Below are 27008 nucleotides of genomic sequence, written 5' to 3'. Positions count from 1 at the left end.
TGTTCAGCTTTGTCATCTTACACATCATTCCCCAAAACTTTTACCAGAGCTGATTTCCAGAAGAATGGCATGAGGAACTGCATGGACCCTTTCCCCAGTGAAACAACAATTAAAAACAAAAACAACAATTTAATGTCTCTGAGAATTATACTAAGGGCACATGGCAAAGGGAGAACATTGATCCAAAAAAATCACCTAAACCTCAGTGTAACAATGAGGGTCTATGACATGTGAGCCACAGAATGGCCCCTTCTCTTCCCCCACAAAGTCACGAGAGGGAAGCTCTACCCCATGGCAATGAAGCCAAGAACACAGGGCTGCCCCTCCTCTGCCCTCCATTCAGGGCTGTGGGATCTCCCCGGGAGAGCCAGGCCACCACATCCTCGTGGCAGAAACCCTACTGCAGGCAAGAGTGGCTAAGAGGCCTGGGGTGGGGATCTCTTCCTCCACCAGCCCCCACTTACAGGGTAGAAGTCCTACCTCAGGTATGACAGCAAGATCACCCTTGTCCTAACTCACTCGGAGGGCAGAGGTTCCATTCTGGGAGAGGCACACTGAGACCAGAGGTGACCACCTAGTGACAGGCTCATAAAGCAGGGCATCACTCCGAGACGAGCAGGCCACTGTCCCCACCCCCACTCCCGAGCACTGAAACAGGTCTGCCCAGGGAGAAAGGCTGGCTCGGAAGCTCGCCCCAAAAGAGCTAACTTTATTTAAAACAGTGAGGAGTTCAAGCCAAAAGACGCTCTTGAAAACAGTGCGGATTTGGTGGGAAGAAACAAGAGGCTCAAATGTGCATGAGACCAACAAACTGAACCATGGGTGAGCTAGACATCTGACAGTGAGACTCTGGGTGAGAGAGCAAAAGAGAGACCTCCTGGAGCAGAAACAAGTCTCAAAGACAACCTGTACACCTGAACTTGAAGAACATCAGGCTGTGTGAGCAGTTCAGGCCCCAGTATTATTGAAAATGACAGAGCAATCACTGGAGATTAGTAAGTTCTCACAACTGGATATGACCCCGACAGAGACAGATTAGCAGAGAGACACCCATCCTGGTCCTCCCAGGGCACTGGGCACGTGGCCAGACTGTCCCTCTGAGGACCACGGTCAGAGGCTTCACACTGTGAAGAAAACAGGTCTCACTGAAATAGTCCAGCCATGTCACTAAACAAATAAGTGAACAAACAACAAGAAGCCCTTAGGGGAGAAAAGAAAGACATTTCCAGGTGCATATAACATATTATCTAAAATTTCCAGTTTCCCACAAAAATTTATGAGACGTGCAAAGAGAGAGAAAGGGTGAGGCAGACACACGGAAAATCAGGCAATAGACACTGTCCTTGACGGGGCCCGGATGGTGGATTTTGCAAAAACTTCAGTGAAGTCACATGTTCAGAGAACTAAAGGAAACTGTGCTTGAGGAAGCAATAGAAGGTATGATAATATCCCATCATCCCTTCTAGAGAATATCAATAAAAATACAGAAATTATGAAAAGAACCAACTGGAAATGCTGGAGCTGAAAAGTGTAATAACTGAAATGAAAAAGTCACTAGAGGGTCTCACCCATATATCTGGACTGCAAGAAGAATCTATCAAAGATAGAGTGATGGAATTCTGCAATCTGAACAACAGAGAAAAAAGAATGAAGAAAAATGAACAGAGCCTTAGAGAAACATGGAACACCATGAAGTCTACCAATACCCACATAATGAGAATATCAGAAGAAGAGGAGAGGAAGGAGTAGAAATAATATCTGAAGAAATAAATTCTGAAAACTTTCCCAATCTGATGTAAAACATTCCAAATCCAAGTTCAGCTAACTCTAGGATGAACACAAAGATGTCTATACCCACACACATCATAGTAAAACTGTGGAAAGATGAAGACAAAAAGAAAATTCCTGAAACCAACAAAAGAAACATCATTAATTACACACAAGGAAACTCTAATAAGATTGAAAGCTAACTTCTCATCAGAAACATATGAATACAGTACTCTGGTCAAAATATTGTAGCTAGAAGTCAAGTATGACATTTCTGGTACTTAGCTGCCAAACCCTAGAACATTTTTAACTCTGGTACAGGGAATAGCAAGATTTGAGATGCTGGCTATTCCATCAGCCTGGATTTCATAATTAGAGATGGATATATATGCTTTGATCCAGCAAGCCCACTTCTGAGATTTATTCTACATTCAGATACATTAGACCATGTATGAACACAGGTACAAAATCATTCCCTGTAGCATTGTCTATTAAAACAAAATATTAAGCTTGATCGGTGATGGTGCAGTGGATAAAGTGTTGACCTGGGACACAGAGGTCCCAAGTTAGAAACCCCGAGGTCTCCAGGTTGAGTGCAGGCTCATCCAGCTTGAGTGTGAGATCATTGACATGATCCCACAGTTGCTGGCTTGAGCCCAAAGGTTACTACATTAAAGCCCAAGATCTCTGGCTTGAACAAGGGGTCACTGCCTCAGCTTGAGGCCCCTCCCATACTCCACATAAAGGCACATATGAGAAGCAATCAATGAACAACTAAAGTGATACAACTATAAATTGATGCTTCTCATCTCTCTCTCTCTCTTCTTGTCTTTCTCTCACTAAAAACAAATAAACAAAAACCAAAAGATTAAAACAGCCCAAATGTTCATCAATAAAAGACTGGTTAAATAAGTAATGATACAGACATTTAATAGCATTATATAGCCTGGCTGGTTGGCTCAGTGGTAGAGCATCAGCCCGTTGTGTGGAAGTCCCAGGTTTGATTCCTGGTCAGGGCACACAGGAGAAGTGCCCATTTGCTTCTCCACCCTTCCCCCTCTCTTTTCTCTCTGTCTCTCTCTTCCCCTCCTGCAGCCAAGGCTCCACTGGAGCAAAGCTGGCCCTGGTGCTGAGGATGGATCCATGGCCTCCACCTCAGGTGCTAGAATGGCTCCCACTGGGGAAGAGAAACACCCCAGATGGGCCGAGCATCGCTCCCTGGTGGGCATGCTGGTCAGGTGCATGCGGGAGTCTGTCTGTCTGCCTCCCCGCTTCTCACTTCAGAAAAATACCAAAAAAATTAAAATATATATATATATATATATAGCATTATATAACCATAAACAAGAACAAAGAAGCTCTTTATACTGACATGCAAAAATTTTAAATATACATATATGTATAAAGCAAAATAAACTAGTTGCAGAACCATGCAGTTGATTATGTACTTTTTGTATTTAAAGAATGGGAAAGTGAGAATGTATAGTCATATTCTTTTATATGTACATTAAATAAATGTAGAAAGATACATAAGAAGTAAAAAATAATGGTTACCTTAGGCAAGTGGTAGGAGCTAGGCCGAGGAGAAAAAAAAGTAGGAGGAAATCTTCCCAATGAATCCCTTTTTATATTTTTAAATTTTGAACCATATGATTGTATTACCTATTTGAATAATCATTTAATTTTGTTTATGTTTTGGGGGGGTTTTGTTTTTTTGTCTTTTTAAAGTGAGAAAGACAGAGAGGGACAGATAGGAAAGCAGAGAGATGAGAAGCATCAATTCTTTGTTGTGGCACCTTAGTTGTCCATTGATTGCTTTCTTATGTGTGCCTTGACTGGAGGGCTCCAGCAGAGCAAGTGACTACTTCCTCAAGCCAGTGATCTTAGGCTCAAGCCAGCGACCATGGGGTCATATGTATGATTCCATACGGAAGCCAACAATCCCATGCTCAAGCTGGTAAGCCCTTGTTCATTTTTTAATTTTTTTTTAATTTTTCTGAAGTTGGAAATGGGGAGGCAGTCAAACAGACTCCCGCATGTGCCTGACCGGGATCCACCCGGCATGCCCACCAGGGGGCAATGCTCTGTTGCAACCAGAGCCACTCTAGCGCCTGAGGCAGAGGCCATGGAGCCATCCTCAGCACCCGGGCCAACTTTGCTCCAGTGGAGCCTTGGCTGCGGGAGAGGAAGAGAGAGACAGAGAGAAAGGAGAGGGGGAAGGGTGGAGAAGCTGATGGGCGCTTCTCCTATGTGTCCTGGCCAGGAATCGAAGAAATCTATTAATATATTTTTTTAATAATTTCTTATTTCTTCTTCTGAATCCACTAAGGCCTAACAAGTCACACAAAATTTACGAATATATAATTCCAGGTGATTAAAACATTTACACGAGCAGTTTTCTAAAATTGCTTCAATAAAAAATTGGAGAATTTTATTTCTTGATAAGAAAATCAAAGATTATTAAGGGAGTTATAATAACTTTCTAACATTCATCCATCAAATCCCAAATCAGGTGCTTAAGTAGTTCTATAAAACCGGGCAGTGGAAGTGGCCTGGGCCTTGTCAGTTCAGGCATGCACTCACATAACACAGGGCAGGTGCCTACATGCTGCTGAGAGGCTGAGTTCAAAGGAATTTAAAAGGACACCAGATGGATGAATCTCAAATGCTTGATGCTAAGTGAATCAACCCAGTCTTGAAAGTGTACATACTGAATGATTCCATTTATATTACAATTTGACAGAGTCAAAAACATAGGAACAGAACAGATAGGTGTTTTGCAAGGGCTTAGGTGAGGAAAGGGTCTGAATCCAAGGAGCGGTATGAGGAAATTTCTTTGAGGCACTGGAATTGTTCTGTATTCTGTCTGTGGTAGGTAAAGAATCCAGGCATGTATATAGAAACTCATAAAACTATACAGAAACCGCAAAACTGCTCTTTGTACCTTCCCCACCCCCCACCCCCAAGAAAGAGGGCACAGGAGCTTCTAAAATATTGGCAACATTCTATCTTAACTTGGGTAGTAGTTTCAGAAATAGCCACTTTATTTGTATACAGGTATCTCATACTCTCATTTCTATGCATGGCCCATTACAATATTTTTAAATTCTTTATAAAGGAAGGACACCAAGCCCAGATCCCACTCTCATAACACCCCCCTTCTGCTCCGTGTACGGTGGACGGAGGAAGCAGCAATCACATCCTGCAGGTACTCACCCAAGCCTGGAAGAGCTTTTAAAGAAAACATACTGTAGCAGAAAGAGCAGGATGCAGGAGTTATTTGGGTATAACAGCAAGACATAAGGAGCTGCTTTTGTTTGTTTGTTTGTTCATTTGTTTGTTTTCTAAGAGTTAGTCTATTTGCGCCAAACTGAAGCATATACCAGGGAGCAAGATCTGGGGTGCTGCTCCCCGGAGGCGCTGCTTCTAGCAAGTAGACGTGCCAGACAGGAACAACTATTCTAAGACTGGATGTCTACACAGTTCTTAAGATTATAAAAGTCTTTTAGAAATTCTTTGTGAGTCTACTCAGAGGGCGTCAGCATAAAGTGTGGCGTTTCCATGGGATGCAAAGACAGAGCCCCACTGGGAACGTGGGGCCTTTACCATAAGCAACCAAAGGGGCCGCAGAGGACAGCACAAAGGTCTCAGCTCTTGGTTAGCATGTGTTCAATGACTCAGGCAGACAGACTCAACCAGAGGGGTCCCAGGTGATAGATATGTGTATTCCAAACTGCCCTCTTGATGTTCCGCTTATCTGTCAGACCTCACCCTTACTGGCCTATCGCCCCTGAGACAGAGGAATTCCAAAAAAGCTGACAAGCCGCCCCAAGGAGGGGCTCCGGACATACCAGGACTTTTGATTCAACACCCACATGCTCGAAGCCCCCCAAGAAGGAGCATTCCGGATATACCAGGACTTTTGCCTCAGTATCCCCTTAGGCTCTCCCAAACACTGTATAACTCGCCCCTAGACTGTAACCAGCGTTCTTCTCCCCGGGAGAAGTGCCCGGCAGGGTTCCTTTCTTCCTTTCAATAAAGCCTGTTACTCTGGTCGTTCGGACTCCCGTGGATTCCAACACCAGGTAAAGATGATGCCCACACACTGGGCACTACCTCCCCCCAAACCATGATATAGTCAAGGAGCAAGGTTTCCCAGTGCAGGCTCACGACGTCCCTGTGCAGCCTAGGTACCTCTGGCTGCCTGGCCCTCAGACGGAAGGAGAAGCTGACCCGGACCGTTTCTTTGACTCCAAACGGTAAGTAAAACCCACAATTTGACACTGGGGGTCTTGCAAGGTCCTCAGGAGTAAAGATGGGAAGTTAAGGAGGGAAATCTAAAAAAGCAACAAACTGCCCAGGTCACCAAAAGTGACCTTGTTGTCCTTACGGGAATAAAATTGCTCATCTTTCTCTGACAAAATTCAACAGTGCTCATTCTGTTGTAAAGTGCCAAAAGCTACAGAATTAATATTTAAATATCTTAGGAAATTTAAAGAACATTTTATTAATTTGGGCTAGGCATGCAGAAAGATTTTGTAAGTGTGATTTCTATGCTTGTGTGATTAGCATCAAAACTAAGATGGCCAATGGCATTGTGTTGTAAATGCAGAAGAGGAAGGAGACTTGGATTCCCCGACCTTCCCCATACCTATGGGAAGAGGGGTGAATAGCTAGCCAGATACATGAAGAAAAAAAGATCAAATTAAAATCTTTTCTTATACTAATGAACCATTTACAGGCATCTGTCTCTATGGAAACTACCCCTCCCCTCCTGAAAGAATATAATTAATGTATGTATCTCTAAACAAAAGGTATAAACTTTTGCCGAGATGTCAGGTTTTCTCCCTCCCATGTATAATTAGGAGTATATAAACAGCCCCTGAACTGTTTTGGGGGTCTGCATAATTTGGGTCTGTTGCCCTGTGTCAGCCATATATGGCCGGCATATTTAATAAATTTCCTCCTTTAATCAAACTTTTCAAAAACTTATTTGGACTACGTGCCTCTACGAACACCGGATTTGTGGATTCAGTTACTTTACAACAATTCAGTATAAATATGCTTTCCTGGCCAGTGAATGTCCTTGCTTCCCCGAGACCCTCAGACTGCCAGGGCTGGGAAAACCAGGGTGTCTCACGTGGTGTAGATACATCTCCGGAGAACACAGTTCGCTGACAGAATCTCCCTAAAACTGCAGGAACCTGGTCTTGAGGACAGTTCTCGAGGAATGTGGTGTAAGGCCCCACCTTCCTGTAGGGGCTCTGTCTTTGCATCCCATGGAAATGCCGGACTTTATGCTGACGCCCTCTGAGTAGACTCACAAAGAATTGTCAAAATACTTTTACAATCTGAGCCACGTTAGACATACGATCTTAGGAACCTGGACTGAGGACAGTTTTGGTTTCGGTAAAACCAAAGCTCGAAAGTAAGGTGGCTGTGGCCTCTGTGATGCAAACGGCCCTCCCTGCCTGGCAGACGCAGCGCCCCGGGCCCCGCCCCGGGCCCCACCTTCCGCACGGTCTCCAGCTCCCGCTGCTTGTTTTCGTTGGCAGCCTGCAGCTCCTTCATCTGTCGCTCCAGCTCCTCCTGCTCGGCCAGCAGCTTCTTCCGGAGCTCTTTCCGACGCTGGCGGGCTTCTTTGTGCGGTGGGGGGCTGCCCAGCTTCAACAGATGGATAGTGGAATGAATGGCTGTGAAAGGCATAGGAGAAAAAACAGGAAATACCCTTTATTTTCTGTAAGCCTAACATGCAAATGGCACAGTGGGAAGAAAACCGGAGACCCCGTGTAGATTCGGATTCTATCGCTGAGTGGCCGCACGACCTTGAGCAAGTCACACGTCTCTTGCAGCATCAGTTTCCTCATCTCTAACATGAGAGGGATGGTCTCTAAAGTCACGTCCAGCTTCAGAATTCCAAAATTCCTAAATTGCATAACTGTGCTCAAATAGACACTTGATTTGGGAGTACCACACATTTGAAAATTTTAAAATAGCACTTTCAAAATATAAAACACTTTCAACGCCCTTCTTCCATACTTCTCAAAAGGCTACAGAAGATTAAGACAGTAAGGGCTGAGACTCAAAGTTCTGACATCTGATTTGCTGCCTGCTGTGTTCAGCCAGCCTGACAACTGCCTTTTGAAACCCTCTTTCTAAACGCTACACCCCCCTTCCTGAGAGGATAACAGTAGCTACCATTTATTGCATACATGCTATCTATATACTCTTTACATTCATTATCTGATTTTTATATAAAATCTGATTTCTTTCCTGATTATTTCAATATAAAGTTAATTTTCTGAATAGCTAATACTTTCCCATTGTTCAAATTCAGAAGCACGAAAGGACATGGCAGAGGTCTCTGTCCTAGTCCTATCCCCAAATACTGGGTGCCGCCCTCCTCTCGCTACTAATGCTAACAAGTTTCTTGTGCATCTCTCCTGAGGTATTTTCATTCTTCGTACAGTGCAGATACAAATCAATTATGTGTATATACTACTCACAAACATTAGGGGATATTTTATAGCTTCATATTCATTTTGAAATATTCCCTGTTTGTGAGCACCCTTTTTTTTTTTTTGCAATGAACAATGGAGCAATACACTTTTCTGAGCCTTGTTTTTTATTTCACTTATTTTACCCTGGAAAGCTGTCTGTATCAGCCCACAAAGCACTCTACAGAGCATGGCACAGTGCTGCACTGTCGGTGCACCATCACTTAGTCAACCATTCCCAGTTAATGGACATTTAGGTTGTTTGCAATCTATTACAGATATTTCTGCAATGATGTGTCATTTTAAAATATGCAAGTAGTGGCCTGACCTGTGGTGGTGCAGTGGTAAAGCGTCGACCTAGAACTATGAGGTCGCCGGTTCAATTCCCCAGGATTGCCCGGACAAGGCACATACAGGAAGCAACTACTACGAGTAGATGCTTCCTGCTTCTCCCCCTTCCTCCCTTCCTCCCTTCCTCCTTCCTTCCTTCCTTCCTTCCTTCCTTCCTTCCTTCCTTCCTTCCTTCCTTCCTTCCTCTCTCTCTCTCCCCCCCCTCTAAAACAAATTTAAAAAATGAAATAAAATGAAATATGCAAGTATACCTTCATAATTTATTTCTGAGCCCTCACAACTCCCGAGAGGTAGGTCCTATATCATTTCCATTCCACAGAAGAGGAAAGCGGCCACAGAATTCATAACCCAGTGACTTAGGAAAAAAGATTCCAACCTAGCTGTGCATGCCTCAAACTCTTAAACCGCATCAAAAATGACCACAATTTTAACATAATACTTTTTTTTTTACCTGAAAGTGAGGGTCCCTGTGACTTTGATTAAATTTAGTTTTAAATTCTAACTCTAGAAATTATATCTCTCTATATACACACTACTCAGAGATCTAGCCTTTCCCCAAGATAATCAGCTACCCCCAAGACAGCAGATGACAGCCCAGACCTGACTCAAGATCACAAGGTCTGGAGGCAGGCTAAAGATAACATCTGGACCTAAGTTATGTTTCAGCTCCTGAACCCTAAGGCAAAACATCCCCCTGACTACTTTCTTATGAGACCAGACAGGGGACTCTGGAGCAGACCTCAGAACTGTCCTCAGGACCTGAAGAAAGGATTCATTACCCTCACCTCACCTCTGACCAATCAGCTCCCAGCATGACCCTGCAACCCTAACCCACAAAAACTTATGATTCTGCCCTGTATAATCTGTAACCTACACGCCATCAGGGAATTGGGTTTTTAGCATTAGCTCCCACCTCCGTATTGGTCAATATTAAACTGTTCTTTCTATACTACAAACTCCTGCTTATGCATTTCTTTGGGCCAATGCACAAAAAAAAACCTAAAAAAAAGTAACCCATTGGGTCTCAGGAATATACCTAATCTAAGAACATCATATTCAGAATCCCCTCATGATTGAAATAAAATCTAAATATAGTGTCTCATTCTTTAAAAGTTTTGGAATAATACTTCAAAAGTTTTTTTGCCTGACCAGGCGGTGGCACAGTGGATAGAGCGTCACACTGGGATGCAGAAGGACCCAGGTTCGAGACCCCGAGGTCGCCAGCTTGAGCACGGGCTCATCTGGTTTGAGAAAAACTCACCAGCTTGGACCCAAGGTCGCTGGCCCAAACTTTTTACACAGAGGGCCAGTTCACTGTCCCTCAGACCGTTGGAGGGCCGCCACATGCAGTGCTCCTCTCGCTGACCACCAATGAAAGAGGTGGCCCTTCCGGAAGTGCGGTGGGGGGCCGGATAAATGGCCTCAGGGGGCTGCATGTGGCCCGCGGGCCGTAGTTTGAGGACGCCTAGTACTCGGTCTGCTGAAGGCTCATGGTCAAGGCACATATGAGAAAGCAATCAATGAACAACTAAGGTGTCGCAATGCACAATGAAAAACTAGTGATTGATGCTTCTCATCTCTCCGTTCCTGTCTGTCTGTCTGTCCCTGTCTATCCCTCTCTCTGACTCTCTCTGTCTCTGTAAAAAAAAAAAAAAAAAAAGTTTTTAAGTTAAGTTTGTGTTCTTGAGATAGTTATTTGAAACTAATGTTATTTCTTGTGGAAATAACAGATCTTAACAATTACTCAAAAGCTATTCCATTATTCCTCTTCTGTTTTATATACTACTCAAAAGTCAAGATGGCCACTTTAAAATTCTTCACAGTTGTAAGAAGGGAAATTCCATACATTCAAATAATAGGTGTAAAAAACCCTCAAAATGTGCAGTTTACAATTTTCTCACAAGATCATTATGAAAATGAAATTGATTAAAAATTTGGAAACTCCTCCTGATTCATTTTTCTTTTGGCTACCATGTTACATCCAGAAATAACTATAGGCAATGAGAAAACAATGCCTTAGTATTTTTAATGAGATTCAAATATAAAAAAGTCAAAGCTTTCAAGTTATAGCATGACAAATAATAAAAATTATTCTTACCCTGTCTGACCAGGTGGTGGCAAAGTGGATAGAGCATCAGTCTGGGACACTGGGGACCCAGGTTCGAAACCCTGAGGTTGCTGGCTTGAGCACGAGATCATAGACATGACCCCATGGTCACTGGCTTGAACCCAAAGGTCGTTGGCTTAAAGCCCAACTTTACTGGCTTGAGCCGAAAGGGTCACTTGCTCTGCTATAGCCCCCAGGTCAAAGCTCATGAGAAATCAATCAATGAATCACTAAAGTGCCACAACTATGGGTTGATGCTTTACACTCTCTCCCTTCCTGTCTGTCTGTGCCTGTGTCTCACCCTCTCTCTCTCACTAAAAACATAAATAAGTAAAAATGATCTTACCCTGGATCCACTCCTGTTTCTTCTTCTTATCTGAAGCACTGATCTCAAAGGTCTTATCAAAACATTTTATAAGAAAAAGGCATTTCTTTCCATCCTTGTCAGGCAAAGACTAAAACAGAAAGCAAAATTAGCTCTTTAAGATTCTCTTTTTAAGTATTTAAATTAAATTCAATCTTAATCATTTATACAAATCTGGCTAAAATTCAATGTCATTGAAAAATATATACAAATGCATATTATTGATTTACTAATTCTATCCCTCAGGCTCCTGGTCGGCAAACTGCAGCTCAGGAGCCACCTGCGGCTCTTTGGCCCCTTGAGTGTGGCTCTTCCACAAAATACCACGTGTGGGCGCTACAGGCGCTACCTCGATAAGGAATGTACCTACCTACATAGTTTAAGTTTAAAAAACTTGGCTCTCAAAAGAAATTTCAATCGTTGTACTGTTGATATTTGGCTCTGTTGACTAATGAGTTTGCCGACCACTGCCTTAGGCAACATTACTTAAGGGAATGATGACCCTGATTAATATACTACATCCAGACTAGGAGAACCATCAACACCTGATAGGGATGCCAGGCTTTGGGCTTTCCTAAGCAGTGTCTCACACCTGAGCACATCTCTTACAGGAACTCTGGAAGACATAGCCATGAAGTAACTACAAACACTCACTCCCATAAGCTATAAGGCTCCTAAGCCAGGGTGATTCCCATTCCTGCCTGAGATGTGCTTTCCTCTCCTTGTACCGGGATATTGTTATTGCCGAGCTGTGGTTCCTGACCTCTATTCTTATAAGGAGGCTGGTATAGCCTATAGTAATCTTCTTATGCTCCAGGTTGAGTTGAATCTAAGAAGACCCCTTAGTGGGCCTTACACACCACAGGACACTAATATAGCCACCATTCCATCTCATCCATCCAAATACATGATTGTTTATGAGTAAGATCAGTTATTTTAAATGTTCTTCAACAAACACAGACTTGGTAATAGTCCAGATATAAATACTCAAAAATGTAAGCTCTTGAGGACCTCACTGTTTTACAGAATAAACCGTTATGAATAAAGTGTCCTGAAAGTCACTCAAAATACTGTACGGTAATGCTCATAGCTTCTTCAGTTTTATTCACTGTACTCAAAATGTCCCAGATTTTCTGGTATATTTATAATTTCAAACACTGTATTACTGAAATTTGTTTAGCTTTATTTTCTCTCTTTTTTATGACTATTTTACTCAATAAATGATTCCTTAAATGTACAAACAAATGCGATTTAATCCCTATACTTTTTTCACAAGTATAAGGCAGAAAACAAATTCACATTAGAAAAAAAATTTGTCTGGTTTCTTTAATTTTTAGTTTGGAAATTATTGCAACTTTATGCCTCTATTACCTTGAAAATGTAAATTTTAAGATTATTCTAAGACTCTCAAGTCTGTAAGAAAGATAAAAAGTACTTGAGCAGCAGGGGGCAGCACCAGAAAGCAGTAATAGTAGACTCTCACCTCTACATAGCAGTTCTCATCCAAGGGAATGTCTCCTTTCTTATCTTTCATATCCTCACTCACATAGTAAGAAATTATGTTGGGTTTTAGTACAAACCAGCGTTCAGTCCAGTTTTTCCTTCTATGGCCTTTTTTCATCATGTAACCCTACGAGAGAGTAAATCTGATATAAATTGCTGTCCTTTTATTTGTAAGAGCTAGTATCTCTCTTCCTTGATATTCTTGCCTATTCTATGATCTGATATTTCGGCCTGAATATATAAATAACAATGTTCTTGCCCTGTGTGGATTCTGAAGCCTTTGAGGATCTATGAAGACCAGAGATACCATACCCAGTCAAATTCACATAAGCACATGCAGACAAGTATACAGTACACAGAATTTTAGACACTCAGAGACAACCCCTCCCTTCCCTGAGAAGCTAGATAGGTAGTGGACTTTAGAATCCCTGATATTAATAGCACTGTGGTTTTTTTAAATTCCTTATCTTGCCCTGGCCGGTTGGCTCAGCGGTAGAGCGTCGGCCTGGTGTGTGGGGGACCCGGGTTCGATTCCCAGCCAGGGCACATAGGAGAAGCGCCCATTTGCTTCTCCACCCCCACCCCCTCCTTCCTCTCTGTCTCTCTCCTCCCCTCCTGCAGCCAAGTCTCCATTGGAGCAAAGATGGCCCGGGCGCTGGGGATGGCTCCTTGGCCTCTGCCCCAGGCGCTAGAGTGGCTCTGGTCATGGCAGAGCGAGGCCCCGGAGGGGCAGAGCATCGCCCCCTGGTGGGCAGAGCGTTGCCCCTGGTGGGCGTGCCGGGTGGATCCCGGTTGGGCGCATGCGGGAGTCTGTCTGACTGTCTCTCCCCGTTTCCAGCTTCAGAAAAATGCAAAAAAAAAAAAAAAAATTCCTTATCTTTTGGGGATACTTACTGAAATATTTATAGATAAAGCGAAATGGCTGAGATTTGTCTCAAGATAACGCAGGAGAGATAAAAGCAGGTAGGGTAGGATTCAACGTGTTGGTAACTACTGGGACTGGGTGATGGGTATATGGAGTTCATTATACTATTCAAGCTTATCCATTTCATACACACAAACACACACACCTTCACAGTGATTCTCAGTAAATTTAAACCTCAATCAATGAAAATGCTTAAAGGTGTCAACTTGGCTAAGTATTATCTTCTCAACCAATCACCTTCTGGTATCAGCCTACCTTACCACCTGACCTCACACTATTCTGGAGAATGAACTCTGCTCCAAACGAGCAGAAAAAGAACTGAATCAATAGTTAGGATCCTGGTTTCTATGCTCATACTTACAAGTCTGTACTTCCTTCTCATATATCAGGCTCAAAAGTGTATAATTAAAATTTTTACACATTAGTATAGCCCTTCAAGGTTGTTCAAGAATAGCTGACATTTAAATATTAAACTTACAGGTGCAGGGTGAAAAAACATGAAGGGATTAAGAAGTACTAACTGGGGCCCTGGCCGGTTGGCTCAGTGGTAGAGCGTCGGCCTGGCGTGCAGAAGTCCCAGGTTCGATTCCCGGCCAGGGCACACAGGAGAAGCGCCCATCTGCTTCTCCACCCCTCCCCTTCTCCTTCCTCTCTGTCTCTCTTTTCACCTCCCGCAGCCAAGGCTCCATTGGAGCAAAGATGGCCCGGGCGCTGGGGATGGCTCCTTGGCCTCTGCCCCAGGCGCTAGAGTGGCTCTGGTTGCGATGCCCGGAGGGGCAGAGCATCGCCCCCTGGTGGGCAGAGCGTCGCCCCTGGTGGGCGTGCCGGGTGGATCCCGGTCGGGCGCATGCGGGAGTCTGTCTGACTGTCTCTCCCCGTTTCCAGCTTCAGAAAAATAAAAAAAAAAAAAAAAAAAGAAGTACTAACTGGTAGTGAGAAAATAGACACGAGGATGTAAGGTAAAGTATAGGAAATATAGTTAACAATGTTGTACCGTAATTTCTAGGCATGGTACCAGGTAGGCACTTAAATTATCACAGGAAACACTTTGTAAAGTATATGAGTGTCTATCCGCTGTGCTGTACACCTGAAACTAACACAAAATAGTGTTGAATGCAAACTGCAATCAAAAAATAAAATAATATATATTAAATGTACTGGTGCTGATAGCCTACGGTAGAACATACATAGCTAATATATGATATTAGCTCAGCCGTGCATCATTTAGTTATTACTAAGTTCTAATCATATTACTTGTTCAATTTCCTAATTCTTGGACATTTAAGCAAAAGCTATCTCATACTACAAAGGAAACTGAAACAGATTCACAGACACAGGCTGGTGGTTGCCAGAGGGGAAGAGGGCTGGGGGCTGGGAGAAACAGGTGAAGGGAGTAAGTACAGTTGGCAGTTACAAAATAGTCAAGGGATGTAAAGTACAGCACAAGGAATACAGTCAATAATATTGTAATAACTATGTGTGGCGCCAGGTGGGCAATGGAAATCTAAGGGCAGATACTTTGTGAAGTATATATGACTGTCTATCCACTATGCTATACACCTGAAACTTATACAAAATAATATTGAAAGTAAACTGCAATTTAAAAAAAAATTTTTTTTTTTTAGCTATCTCATATCACCCTACTCAAACAGCTCAGTTGGTTATAGTATCCTCTGGATTAGCAAAGGTTGCCAGTTCAATCCTTGGTCAGGGCACATACAGGAAGTGATCGATGTTTCTGACTCTCTCCCTTTCTCTTTCTCTAAAATCAATCAAAAACATTTTTAATTAAAAGAAATAATAATACCTTGATAGAGCATTGGCCCAGCGTGTGGAAGTCCCGAGTTCCATTCCCAATCAGGGCACACAGGAGAAGCGACCATTTGCTTCACCACCCCTCCCCCTTCCCCTTTTCTCTCTCTCTTTCTCTCTTCTCCTCATGCAGCTCTGGCTCGACTGGCTTGAGTGCATCAGCTCTGGGCACTGAGGGAAGCCTCTGTCTCAGGTGATAAAAATAGCTCAGTTGCGAGCATGGCCCCAGATGGGCAGAGCATTGGCCCCAAATGGGGGTTGCCAACTGGATCCCAGTCAGAGCACATGTGGGAGTCTGTCTCTCTATCTCCCCTCCTCTCAGTTGTAAAGAAGAATAAGGAAATAATAATAATAATAAATCAATAAAAGCTCTCTCATATTGAAATTCATCTTAGTCTTATATCCTGTCATTCTGGTGGGTTTAGAAGTCCTCTTTGCACAAAGATCATGTCTCAGACCTCTTTGAAGAAAAACCTGTACAAATTAAGCCTCAATTATTGTTTATTGATGGGCTCAACCAGGAAAAAAAAAAAAAACAACTACCATATCACAATATCACCTACTGAGGGGAGAAAAAGGACCAAAGTAAGGAAATCCCCAAATTGGAGTTATTATGCAATACAATAATGTAAGAAATTTGAAAGATCCACTAACAATATATAAATTCCATTTAACAAGCATTAAGCTTCCCATATGTATACCAGTTGCTTTGCAGGTGCTGAGAAAACAAACATTATAACCTAGTAAGATAAATGCAATTTTGTTATACAAAGGATTTTTCTTCCAAAAATATGGGTATTTTTCTGATTTTATAAAAATAATATATAATCATATACATAAATTCACATATAGATACATATATAATAGTAAGTCCAATAATAAGGAATAAAGAAGGAAATAAAATTTAAAGAAATTCCACAGCCCAGCAGCAATCACTGTAACACTGCAGTGAGCATTCTTCCCCACAGCTCTATACGCACACAGCACACTCACAAAAGGGTTACAAGACATCTGCTGTTCAACAACCTGTTTTCTTCCTCTGAACAAGATGCCTTCGGGTCCTTTCAAATCAGTAAGTATGGATGTACACGCGACATGAAAGTACTTTAAAAATAGTTTGGGGGAAAAAATAGTTTGGAAATGTGATCATTTGAACAGGTCTTTCAAAATAGCAACTTCCCAATGCTTAACCAATAATTCTTTAAAATGAAAGCCTGAAAAAAAATAAGAAATTGTATTCCTACTCTAAATTAGTGTCAAAGTATAAATGACTTACATTCATCTTTCTGGTGAAAATGTGTTTTATTTCAAACACGTCAAATTCTAAGGGTGAGAAGAAAGACAGTGGTATAGGACTCTTACCTGTTTCAACACATCTAATATAAGTTCATTAAAGACTTCATTAATTGCCATCGACACCGTCTGCCGATCCATGCCTTTGCTAAACTGTCCATTTCCAATAAGCTCAATCAGCTCCCACACAGAAAGGCCATCTTTGCCATCATCAAAGTTGACTTTATAATGTTCAAATTGTTCCTGCTGCCAACTTCCTCCCATAGCTTCTGTCAGTTTCTTAAGCAGGTATTCGATCTATATAAAGAATTTAAAAATTATTTCCTAGTGAAAAAATAATAACTTTTTAACTTAGGTATGTACCTATATTATTTACACTGGTAAGGACACTTTTAAAATATTCTTTTACAGTTCCAACAGTGAATTTTTAGAAGATCCTGATACTGTCAGGGAGGGGCATATGGAACAACACCACTGGTTCTATGTTAACCAAGAATAAGTAAAGGAATCAAAAACTGATGACCCTCTAATAGTATATGGTCTACCGGAAAGTTCTGTCCGTTTCTATCACAAGTTTCGACACGTAAGCACGTTTATTTGGCGCATGTATGCCTCTCTATTTTTATCACTTAATGTATACATACTGACGTAGCAAATTAACTAAAACAAAGTTGATTCACGTTAGTCTTATGTGTGAAGCGATAGTGTACCCATGGCTACTGATAAATTTCATTTACACCACTGTAATTTTTATGAATTTCAACAAGGAAGAAATGCTACAGAAGCATGTCCGTTGCATCCACCATATTCCCCGGACTTAGCACCCTCTGACTATCACTTGTTTTTGTCCTTACAAAATTTTTTGAAGGGCAAAAAATTCAAAAATGAAGAAGATATCAAACGAGCACTGGTTCAATTTTTTGCATAAAAAAATTTTCAAAAATGGGATATACAAATTGCCCTCATGCTGGCATGAAATCATTAATAATAATGGCAATTATATTATTTAATAAAGTTTGTTGACGGTAAGAAAAATTTGTATTTTGTTTTATTCCAAAAACGGACAGAACTTTCCGGTAGACCTAATATATTTGTATCCATAACTAAATCAAACTGCACACATATACTACTATAAACAAATTAATGTGATCTGATTACTCTCTCTTGGATAAATATTTCCATACATCAGAATATTAATCTTACTGTACTAATAGGCAAGCATCAAATTAAATAAGCAAATTACTCCCCAATTTATCAATACAAATTCTCCTTATAAGCCAATCATTTTAAATTCATGCTGCCTCCTCCCGTTAGAGCATGACAATGTCGTAAACAATGTTGAATTCCTAGCTTGGGCTGGGAAGAGCTTATTAAATTCTGAAACACATGACTTTATGTGGAAAAACAATAGGAACTGCTACTATTTAAATAATAACAGTTAAACAAAACAGTGAAGTAGTAATACTGAATAAGAAATTGATATGTTATGTTCTGGAAAGCCTGGGTATCTTACAATGCTCTCAAATCAACATGTCCAAAAAGGAATGGCTCACCTTACCTTCCAAATGGCTTCCCTGTCTAGTATTGATTTTGCTCAGGAGCAATACTATTCACCATGGCAGGAGCCTTGTTCCCCACTCCCTCACATCAAATCAGTGACAAAATCCTACTGTGCTCACCTCCCTAGATCAGTGGTATGACCCAATATGAAATCAACTTAGTGGGCAGTAACCAACGTTTTCTTTAATGAAAAGAAAAATATTTAAGTTTATCCACAATCAAGACAAATACTGGTTTGTGACAAGTTTTGCTTTGTGTGTGCATCTGTGATGGGTCATGTAATAAAATGTTCATCTTCCTGATAGGATGGGATCAACCTGAAGGGAAGGGGGGAGGGCGGTATGGGGAGGGGGGAAAGAGAGATGTTGAGGGGAATACGGGGGGGAGGAGGGATGCATTTGGGGCAACACTAGAATCTATGTAAACACAATAAATTAAAATCAAGAAAAAAATCAATAATAATTAAAAAAATGTAAAAAAAAGTTCCTCTTCCTACAGATAGCAGTCAAGAGAATAAAAAAACCAAGAGAGTTATTGACTCCATCTCCCCCTACCCAATCTACCTTTGTTCAAGTCTCCTGGTTGGCACCCTGGCCTCCAGTATCACCCCCTAAAATCTATATTCTGCCAGAGAAATTTTTCTAAGACAAAACCTGAGCCTGTGGCCCCCATCTTGACACCCTGCCCTGGGTCCCTGTCACTTCAAGGATAAAGACTGAGCTCCTCTGCACCCTTGCTGGTCAGCCCCCAACCCACCGTCTCTAACATGTTTTCCACTATGCCCACGGCAGGTTCTACACTCCACCAGTAACACCGATACCACCCACTGGAGTCCCCAGCTTGTTTTATAAAGGTCTGGATAGTGAATATTTCAGGCTTTGTGCATCTCCATCATTATATGTTCTTTGTTTTGGGTTTTGTTCCTTTTTACAACCTTTTAAAAACATAAAAACTATTTGTAGTACATAGACAATACAAAAATAGACCGTGGGCTAGATTCAGCCAGTGAGCTGTCGTTTGCCCACACTTGCCAGAGTCTAAGTAGTTTACCCACATAACACACTTTCTATGCTTCTATGCCTTCTCCCATGCTGTCCTCTCTGCCTGGAGTACCTTCATCCATTTCTCTACCTGGCTAACTGGTATTTGCTCAAGTCCTACACCACCTAGGGCAGGGGTCCCCAAACTTTTTACACAGGGGGCCAATTCACTGTCCCTCAGACCGTTGGAGGGCCGGACTATAAAAAAACCTATGAACAAATCCCTATGCACACTGCATATATCTTCTTTTAAAGTAAAAAAACAAAACAGGAACAAATACAATATTTAAAATAAAGAACAAGTAAGTTTAAATCAACAAACTGACCAGTATTTCAATGGGAACTATGCTCCTCTCACTGACCACCAATGAAAGAGGTGCCTCTTCTGGAAGTGCGGTGGGGGCCGCATAAATGGCCTCAGGGGGCCGCATGCGGCCCACCGGCCGTAGTTTGAGGACCCCTGACCTAGGGTGTTCCTACTCAAGGTAAGACATGTGGTCTAGCACCAGCAGCATTTGGAAGCCTATTAGAAATTAAGTATTCCATATGCCACTAAAGACCCAAAATTGAGAATCTTCCTTTTAACAAGAACCCCAGGAACTTCCATATGCACATTAAAGTGTGAGAAGCACCACTCTAGCAAACCTGCTCTAACCAGCCCTAACCCAGGTCAGGTGTTCTTCTATGTCACTCACTACACTTAGCATACTGAATTAAAATGATCTCTTTACTAATTTGCTTTTCCACAATTTTATGAATTTCTTCTAGGAAGGACCATGGCCCACTCATCTTTGAATCCCCAGAACTCAGCATGGTACCTAGAATGTAGTAGAGCTCAATCAATGTTTGTTAAATTGAACTAAATTAAGCTAAGCCTCAATTTTCTCATCAATGAAATATGCATAACACTCATCATATAAAACAACTATGGGGATAAAATGAAACAAATATGGGTCATTCTGCACAATGCCTGGCACACCAGGTATTCCACCAATGTTACTTCCCTTCTGTACTAAGTGGATATTATTCCACCATTTAAATTACACTTAAGAAAGCATTTATGAGCCTGACCTGTGGTGGCGCAGTAGATAGAGAGTTGACCTGGTCCACTGAGGACCCAGGTTCGAAACACCACAGTTAACAGCTTGAGAGTGGGCTCATCTGGCTTGGGAGTGGGATCACCAAGCATGGGATCATCAACATGATCCCATCTGTAGTCGCTGGCTCGAGCCCAAGGGTGCTGGCTTAAGGAAGGGGTCACTGGCTCAGCTGGATCCTCCAGACAGGGAATATATGAGGAGTAATCAATGAACAACTAAGAAAGCCACAACTACAAGCTGATGCTTCTCGTCTCTCTCCCTTCCTGCCTGTCTGTCTGTCTGTCTGTCTCTCTCTCTCAAAACACAAAAACAAAAATAAATAAATAAACAAACAAAACACACACTTAGGTCTTTTCTTCTGTGGCTGGAAGCTTATCATCTGTTATGTGTATCATATATTATTTTCTTGGCTCTTAAATAGAAGTAACAGGAATAGTCAGTGGAAGAAAGAAAGAGAATGGTTAAGAGAAAAAAAGGGGAAGACGGAAGGAGAGAATGAGACAGAAAAAAAAGACAGGAAAAAATATAAAGGCAAGAAGGACTGAAGGAAGGCGAGAGAAAAAGAAAGTAAAAAAGAACATTAAAATAAATAATTGCTCATGGTAAAATAACTTAGAGGCATTAACATGTACAGAAATTCAATCTGTACAAAGGGTCCAGGCTGCCTGACCACAACAAGGGGTAAATGCAGAAAAGAGAGCCTGACCAAGCAGTGGCGCAGTGGATAGGGCATTGGACTGGGATGCAGTGGACCCAGGTTTGAAACCCCAAGGTCACCAGCTTGAGAACGGGCTCATCTGGTTTGAGCAAGGCTTACCAGCTTGAGCCCAAGGTCGCTGGCTTGAGCAAGGGGTCACTCACTCTGCTGTAGCCCCTGGTCAAGGCACATATGAGAAAGCAATCAATGAACAACTAAGGTGCCATAACAACCAACTGATGCTTCTCATCTCTCTCCTTTCCTGTCTGTCTGTCCCTATCTGTCCCTCTCTGTGTCTCTCTCTGTTTCTGTCACACACACACACAAAAAGTGTAGTAAAGACACAGCTAGAAGTTTTAGTAATAAGGCCAAGGTAAACATATGCATACGGTCAGGTGTATGATGAAAAGTGGGCATGGCAAGATGATGCGTCCAACTGACCCTCTGTATTTGTACCAAGTCAGGAAACTCCACCTCAGCTCTTCCTCACCTGCCCCTGTGAATAAGCCCAACCCCCTCATACTCCGAGCTTTAGTTCTTCTTGCATATCATATGACCTTTTATAATAGCGGTTCTCAACCTGTGGGTCGCGTCCCCGGCGAGGGTCAAACGACCAAAACACAGGGGTCGCCCACAGGTTGAGAACCGCTGTTTTATAACATGTGTAACCTGGAAAGTGTTGGGTTGCCAAAGGAGGGATGCATGCACAAGGCCTGATGAGTTTCATTAGAAATTTATTTATGCATCTGCAAACAGATGGGCTGAGACTCTAGTGGCATCAGCCTTGAGTGTCTGGGGATTCAAGCCTTTCTAGGGTTAGTGAGCAAGGCTAGCCAGGTGGTTAGCCTTGACAGGGAGTCCTGGGCAGGGTGATGGTTGATCACTAAGCAACAGTGTATTCAGATTAAGTGTTGGGAGGAGAACTACAGGAACTGCCCTACAGTCAAATCACTTAAAATTCCTCCAGGCTGAGGTTTTGATAAGGGGCCCTGCACCTGAACCTAACAGAAAGTACCTATTACTAACAAAGTCAGCTTTAAAGCAGTTTCCCAGGTTTACCTGGGACCGTTCTGAAGGTGCCCTCCCAAACCTTCTCGGTTGGTCATCAGCACCCAGCATCTGCTCAGCATTGCCAGTCATGGTGCCAGACAACAACTAATCTAATTCATTTCCTGCGGACTTTCAACACAATCATTTACTTATCATAACCAAGTAACTTAAGGACCTCTTAAATAATCACACTGGGCCAAGGAGAAACAAGCATTACCAGTCTCAACTATTCAATTATACTAAATAATAAATCACGTGCTGCTGTGTTAGTCTTGAGTGCCCTGCATCAATTCTAAGAGCTCATTCAGTTTCAGGAAGCAGCTTACTTCCTCTTTCCAAGCAAGTTTCACCAAAAATAACAAAGAATAAACTTTTAAGCTGCATCTGATTTTCAATGCCTTTGGCTCCAACATTTATTTTGTTAAAAGTTCTTTCCCTGTCATCATTTAAAAGGGCCTCTACTGGCTTCACAACAATTCAGGTTTTATTTCACAGAGGGTCTCTTACAACTATTTCAGGTTTGACATTTATTTCAAGGCGACTCTTCCAAATAAGCCCACAACAGACATATCCTGTTTTGTTCTTGGCTCTGTGGGAAATGAATACAATGTACAAACTATACTTTATAGATACACATATTTCCAAGAAGAGCATTTGACAAAAATTACAGAACCATCTCAAATGGGGACATACCATTTCTTGACTTTTATGTAATAAGTCATTTGAATATTTATTCAATATTCTTGACATTACTTTCTGGGTGATGGAAAACTAAGTCAAAAGCAAACTTATTTATACCTCCTATGTTATTTATAGAACTACCACTGTCACTTATATAGCATTAATTGAAACTGGAGAGTAAAATCCTACCTAAAAACATTTTAGACTTAAAATGCAAATGATCATTCTAGTAGGTAGATTATTGGAAACATAACAAAATTACTTTAAATGTATAAAGCCCAAAAACTGTTGGTAAAATTACAATTAAACTTATTATATACTCATGACAAAGACATATTTCAAAGTTTATGTTTTAAATACATCTGTTTTCACATTAAATTTTGTTAAAATCTCTAAGTCTAAAACTAGTTCAAAATATAGTAGTTGTTTAAATGTTACTAAAGTATTATAGGAAGCAAGCAAAATCTAAGAACAAGTGGTGACCTTCTGAAATAGTATGACTCTAGTGTTTTCCATATGACACTGTGACCTCGAGTTTGCAGTGCTCAGGCAAAGAATAGATGTGCAGAGAGCTCAATAAACACAAGGCTGTATTTTAAACCTCAGGAAGCTGGCTCAGCAGCCAGACAAAGCAATTTCACGTAAATCTGTCCCAGTGATCCCTCCTTTCCCCACACAAGTGCTCCTGGCCACAGAAGAATAATCTATAAAACTAACTCTAATTCTACTTTTTTATTTTTTAAGATTTTATTTATTGATTTTACAGGGAGTGGGGGATGAGAAGTAGTTGCTTCACTCTAGCTGTTCATTGGTTGCTTGTCATATGTGCCTTGACCAGGCAAGCCAGGGGTTTCGAACCAGCAATCTCAGTGCTCCAGGTTGGCACTCTATCCACTGCACCACCACAGGCCAGGCTAATTCTACTTTTAACTAGAAGAAACACTGAGGGGGTTAAGGATATCAAAACACTGAGTACCGGTAAGTCCAAACGATAACATGACGAAATATGCTGCCTGACTATTCTATCAAGTCAAAGAGAGACTGTTCCCTTCTGAAATGAGATTCATTTGTTTGCAAAGAGGACCATGACATTCCAGTGAGCCAGCACAGATAAAGGTAAGCATGCTGTGGAGTTCCGGCCGTCTCTCTGGGGTGCAGAAAGGATAGTCATGGTATACATCAAAGCTCATGTGGGTCCCAGTTCTAGGAGACACCTGGGGAACAAATCTTTTGAGCTTCTTAAGCAGAGCTGTCAGGAAGCTGATGTGGACTGGCCCCCTTCACAGCCTGTGATGATTTAAAGCCAATAACAAGTGCTTCACATCAATTAAGTGCTGCCTCGAGGAATATGGTAAGTCGCCTTACTCACTAATGTCTAAATTCTGAAATCAGGGCAAGGTCACTTTCATGTCCACCATGAATATTTTAGTAATGCAAAGAACCAAAACATCACAGGTAAGAGACTCACCCCCTCCTCCAGTCCCAAGGAAAACACAAATAAATTTAGAACACTAAGTATAACTACAAAATGCCTTAAAAAGATAATACTGGAGATTTTAATAGCATTATTCTTCCAAGCAGCAGCTAGGCTCTTAAAATACCGTTGGTGTATCTCCTTCTACACCTATAAATATTCTATCCCCTTCAGTATGTTATGCTAGACAATTTTTGTGGACAAAAATTCCACAGCATGTGTTACTTTTTATTTCCTCTTTAACAGCCACACACAATTACATCATTATGATTATAAAGCATTGAGAAACTGTCCTACCACTACTGTGAATCTGCCTTCTCCTTGATTACCAATGACCACCTAATTTGCTAAATCCAAGGACAGCGTCCCACTCATCACTAATTTTTCTGTAGCAGCAAATGCCAGTAACTACTTTTCTTCTGCTTAAAACTTTTTCTACACTCTCCCAGTTCTCTCACCTTACTCTTTAATGCAGCTTCCTTTACCAAATCTACTTCCTCTTCCTGCTGTAGAAACGGTCCCAACATTCTGCCCTCAGCCTCTTTTCTCCCACTAGTTCTCTTCCTACCTGATCTAACCTACTCACATGCTCCCCTGTCTGTCTCCAGCCCTGACCTCTCACGTGCTCCAGATGTGCATTGCAGTTGAACACACAATAGCTCCACAAGAATGTTCCACCTAAAATGCCAAATGTGCCAAACACATCATCATACATTGTTTCCCTAATCTGTTCATCATCCTGTCATTCTCTCTCTTTCTCTCTCTCTCACATACACACACTGTTTAGAGAGTACTTACATTGGGACCAGACATAATATTAAATGCTTCACGTACATCAAATATTTTAATCCTCAAAAGTGTCCAATGAAGAAAGTAGTTATCCCAATTTTAAAGATGGGGAAACCCAGATAGATTAACTAATTTGTTCAAGATCACATAGCTAAAAAGTGATAGAGTCAGAATTCAAATCAGGCAGTCTGATTTCTTTAGGAAGACTATGCTTTAAACAACTACACTAATTACCTCCCAACTGTCCAGGCCTGAAACTTGTCTATATTTCCACACAGCAAGGTACTATGAGCTTGGTCTTATACCTCCCAGGTCCTTTCTGTCTGGGTTTCTACTCTATTCTCACTGACATTACTGTACTACAGTCCTCAATGCCACTTACCTTCTCCTAACTTCTCATCTCCCATCTCTCCATATTTCATCTATTTACCTGTCACTCTCTTGCTCAAAAATTATCAGCTCCCAAGGCCCTGGCCGGTTGGCTCAGCGGTAGAGCGTCGGCCTGGTGTACGGGGGAGCTGGGTTTGATTCCCGGCCAGGGCACATAGGAGAAGCGCCCATTTGCTTCTCCACCCCCACCCCTTCCTTCCTCTCTGTCTCTCTCTTCCCCTCCCGCAGCCAAGGCTCCATTGGAGCAAAGATGGCCCGGGCGCTGGGGATGGCTCCTTGGCCTCTGCCCCAGGCGCTAGAGTGGCTCTGGTAGTGGCAGAGCGACGCCCCAGAGGGGCAGAGCATCGCCCCCTGGTGGGCAGAGCGTCGCCCCTGGTGGGCGTGCCGGGTGGATCCCGGTCAGGAGCATGCGGGAGTCTGTCTGACTGTCTCTCCCCATTTCCAGCTTCGTAAAAATACAAAAAAAAAAAAAAATTATCAGCTCCCCACTGCCTACAAGATAAAGTTAAAATTCTTTTCAGCGTCATCTACCATCACTCTTCTTCACAGCCATCATGTTTCACGTGAAAAGGATATGTGTCATCTTTCTGACTGCCCAGCATCTAACCCGTCTGTGTCTGCGGAATTCCCTACAGAGCTAAAATTGCAATTGTACCCTTTTCCAGCCTCCTTTGCAGCTAGCACCTGACCTAGGCCCTACCAGTTAGATGCAGCATCCCAATTGGGAAGTGGGTACCAGAGAGAACTCTCCTTGGTAATGGGAATAGCTGCAATAAGATCTGAGCTCCTGGGCATCCCCCCCCCCGTGTGAGGGCCAGAGGTGTTCCTTGGCACAGGTGCAACACCCACCCTCTGGTGGCAGCAATGTCTTCCTTCTGGCTCCTCACTGGGGTGGCCAGTATAGTGCTAGTCTGCACTGCCTCCACACCTGGTTGCTAGGCCAGTCTGGTGTTTCCAAGTAAGTATTCTTCAGTCATCTCAGAACATGCCCTTTGCTTCCTGCCTCATACAACCTTACTCACTGTTTCTTCCACCCAGAATTCTTCTCTGCCTTCTCTACTAGTCAAAACTCTTCCCATCTTTTAAGACCCAGCACAAGTACTGCTTTCCCCATAAATATATATAATAGCTAACAACACTTAATGAGCACTAAGGGTCAGGCATGCTTCTTATTTGATCTTCACAGTATAGTAGGGGGTGAATACTAGCCTTAGTCCTATTTTATAGCTGAGCCTTATTTTACAAAAGAAATTAAGACAATTTCCCAAAGTCATTCATCCAGTGAATAGTGAAAGAGCCAGAATTCAAATCCAAGAAATCTGACTCCAGACCCCTGCTCTTAATCAGGGAGCAGCAACAAATTATGGCCCATGAGTCAAATCTAGCTCAGCAGCCAAATTTGGCATACAACGTGTTTTTATATATCCATAATCAAGAATAGTTTTTACCTTGTTAGGTGGTTGGAGAATTTTTTAAAAATCAAACACAGTAAGATTTCATGACTCATGTAAATTATATGAAATTCAAATTTCAACATCCATTTCACTGAAGCACAGCAATATAGTGCCTCTGGCTGCTTTCCTGCTTTCACAGTGGAGCTGAGTACCT

At 42.1% G+C, this 27008-nt stretch overlaps 1 protein-coding gene across 1 annotated transcript in view; it reads right to left on the bottom strand.

Annotated features, from left to right (window-relative positions):
• The window catches only part of SWAP70 (switching B cell complex subunit SWAP70), a 95282-nt gene that overhangs the window by 12612 nt on the left and 55662 nt on the right, over nucleotides 1-27008 (bottom strand). Inside the window, exons 4-7 of the mRNA XM_066250930.1 lie at nucleotides 16689-16916; nucleotides 12570-12716; nucleotides 11069-11177; nucleotides 7279-7460 (exon numbers count right to left, since the gene is read on the bottom strand). Of these exons, the coding sequence (XP_066107027.1) occupies nucleotides 7279-7460; nucleotides 11069-11177; nucleotides 12570-12716; nucleotides 16689-16916 (666 nt within the window). The remainder of the gene's footprint in view (nucleotides 1-7278; nucleotides 7461-11068; nucleotides 11178-12569; nucleotides 12717-16688; nucleotides 16917-27008) is intronic.

The sequence above is a fragment of the Saccopteryx bilineata genome, chromosome 1, assembly GCF_036850765.1.
Source record: "Saccopteryx bilineata isolate mSacBil1 chromosome 1, mSacBil1_pri_phased_curated, whole genome shotgun sequence".
NCBI lineage: Eukaryota > Metazoa > Chordata > Mammalia > Chiroptera > Emballonuridae > Saccopteryx > Saccopteryx bilineata.
The sequence above is the reverse complement of the archived record's forward strand: the minus strand, read 5'-3'. Positions and strand labels throughout refer to the sequence as shown.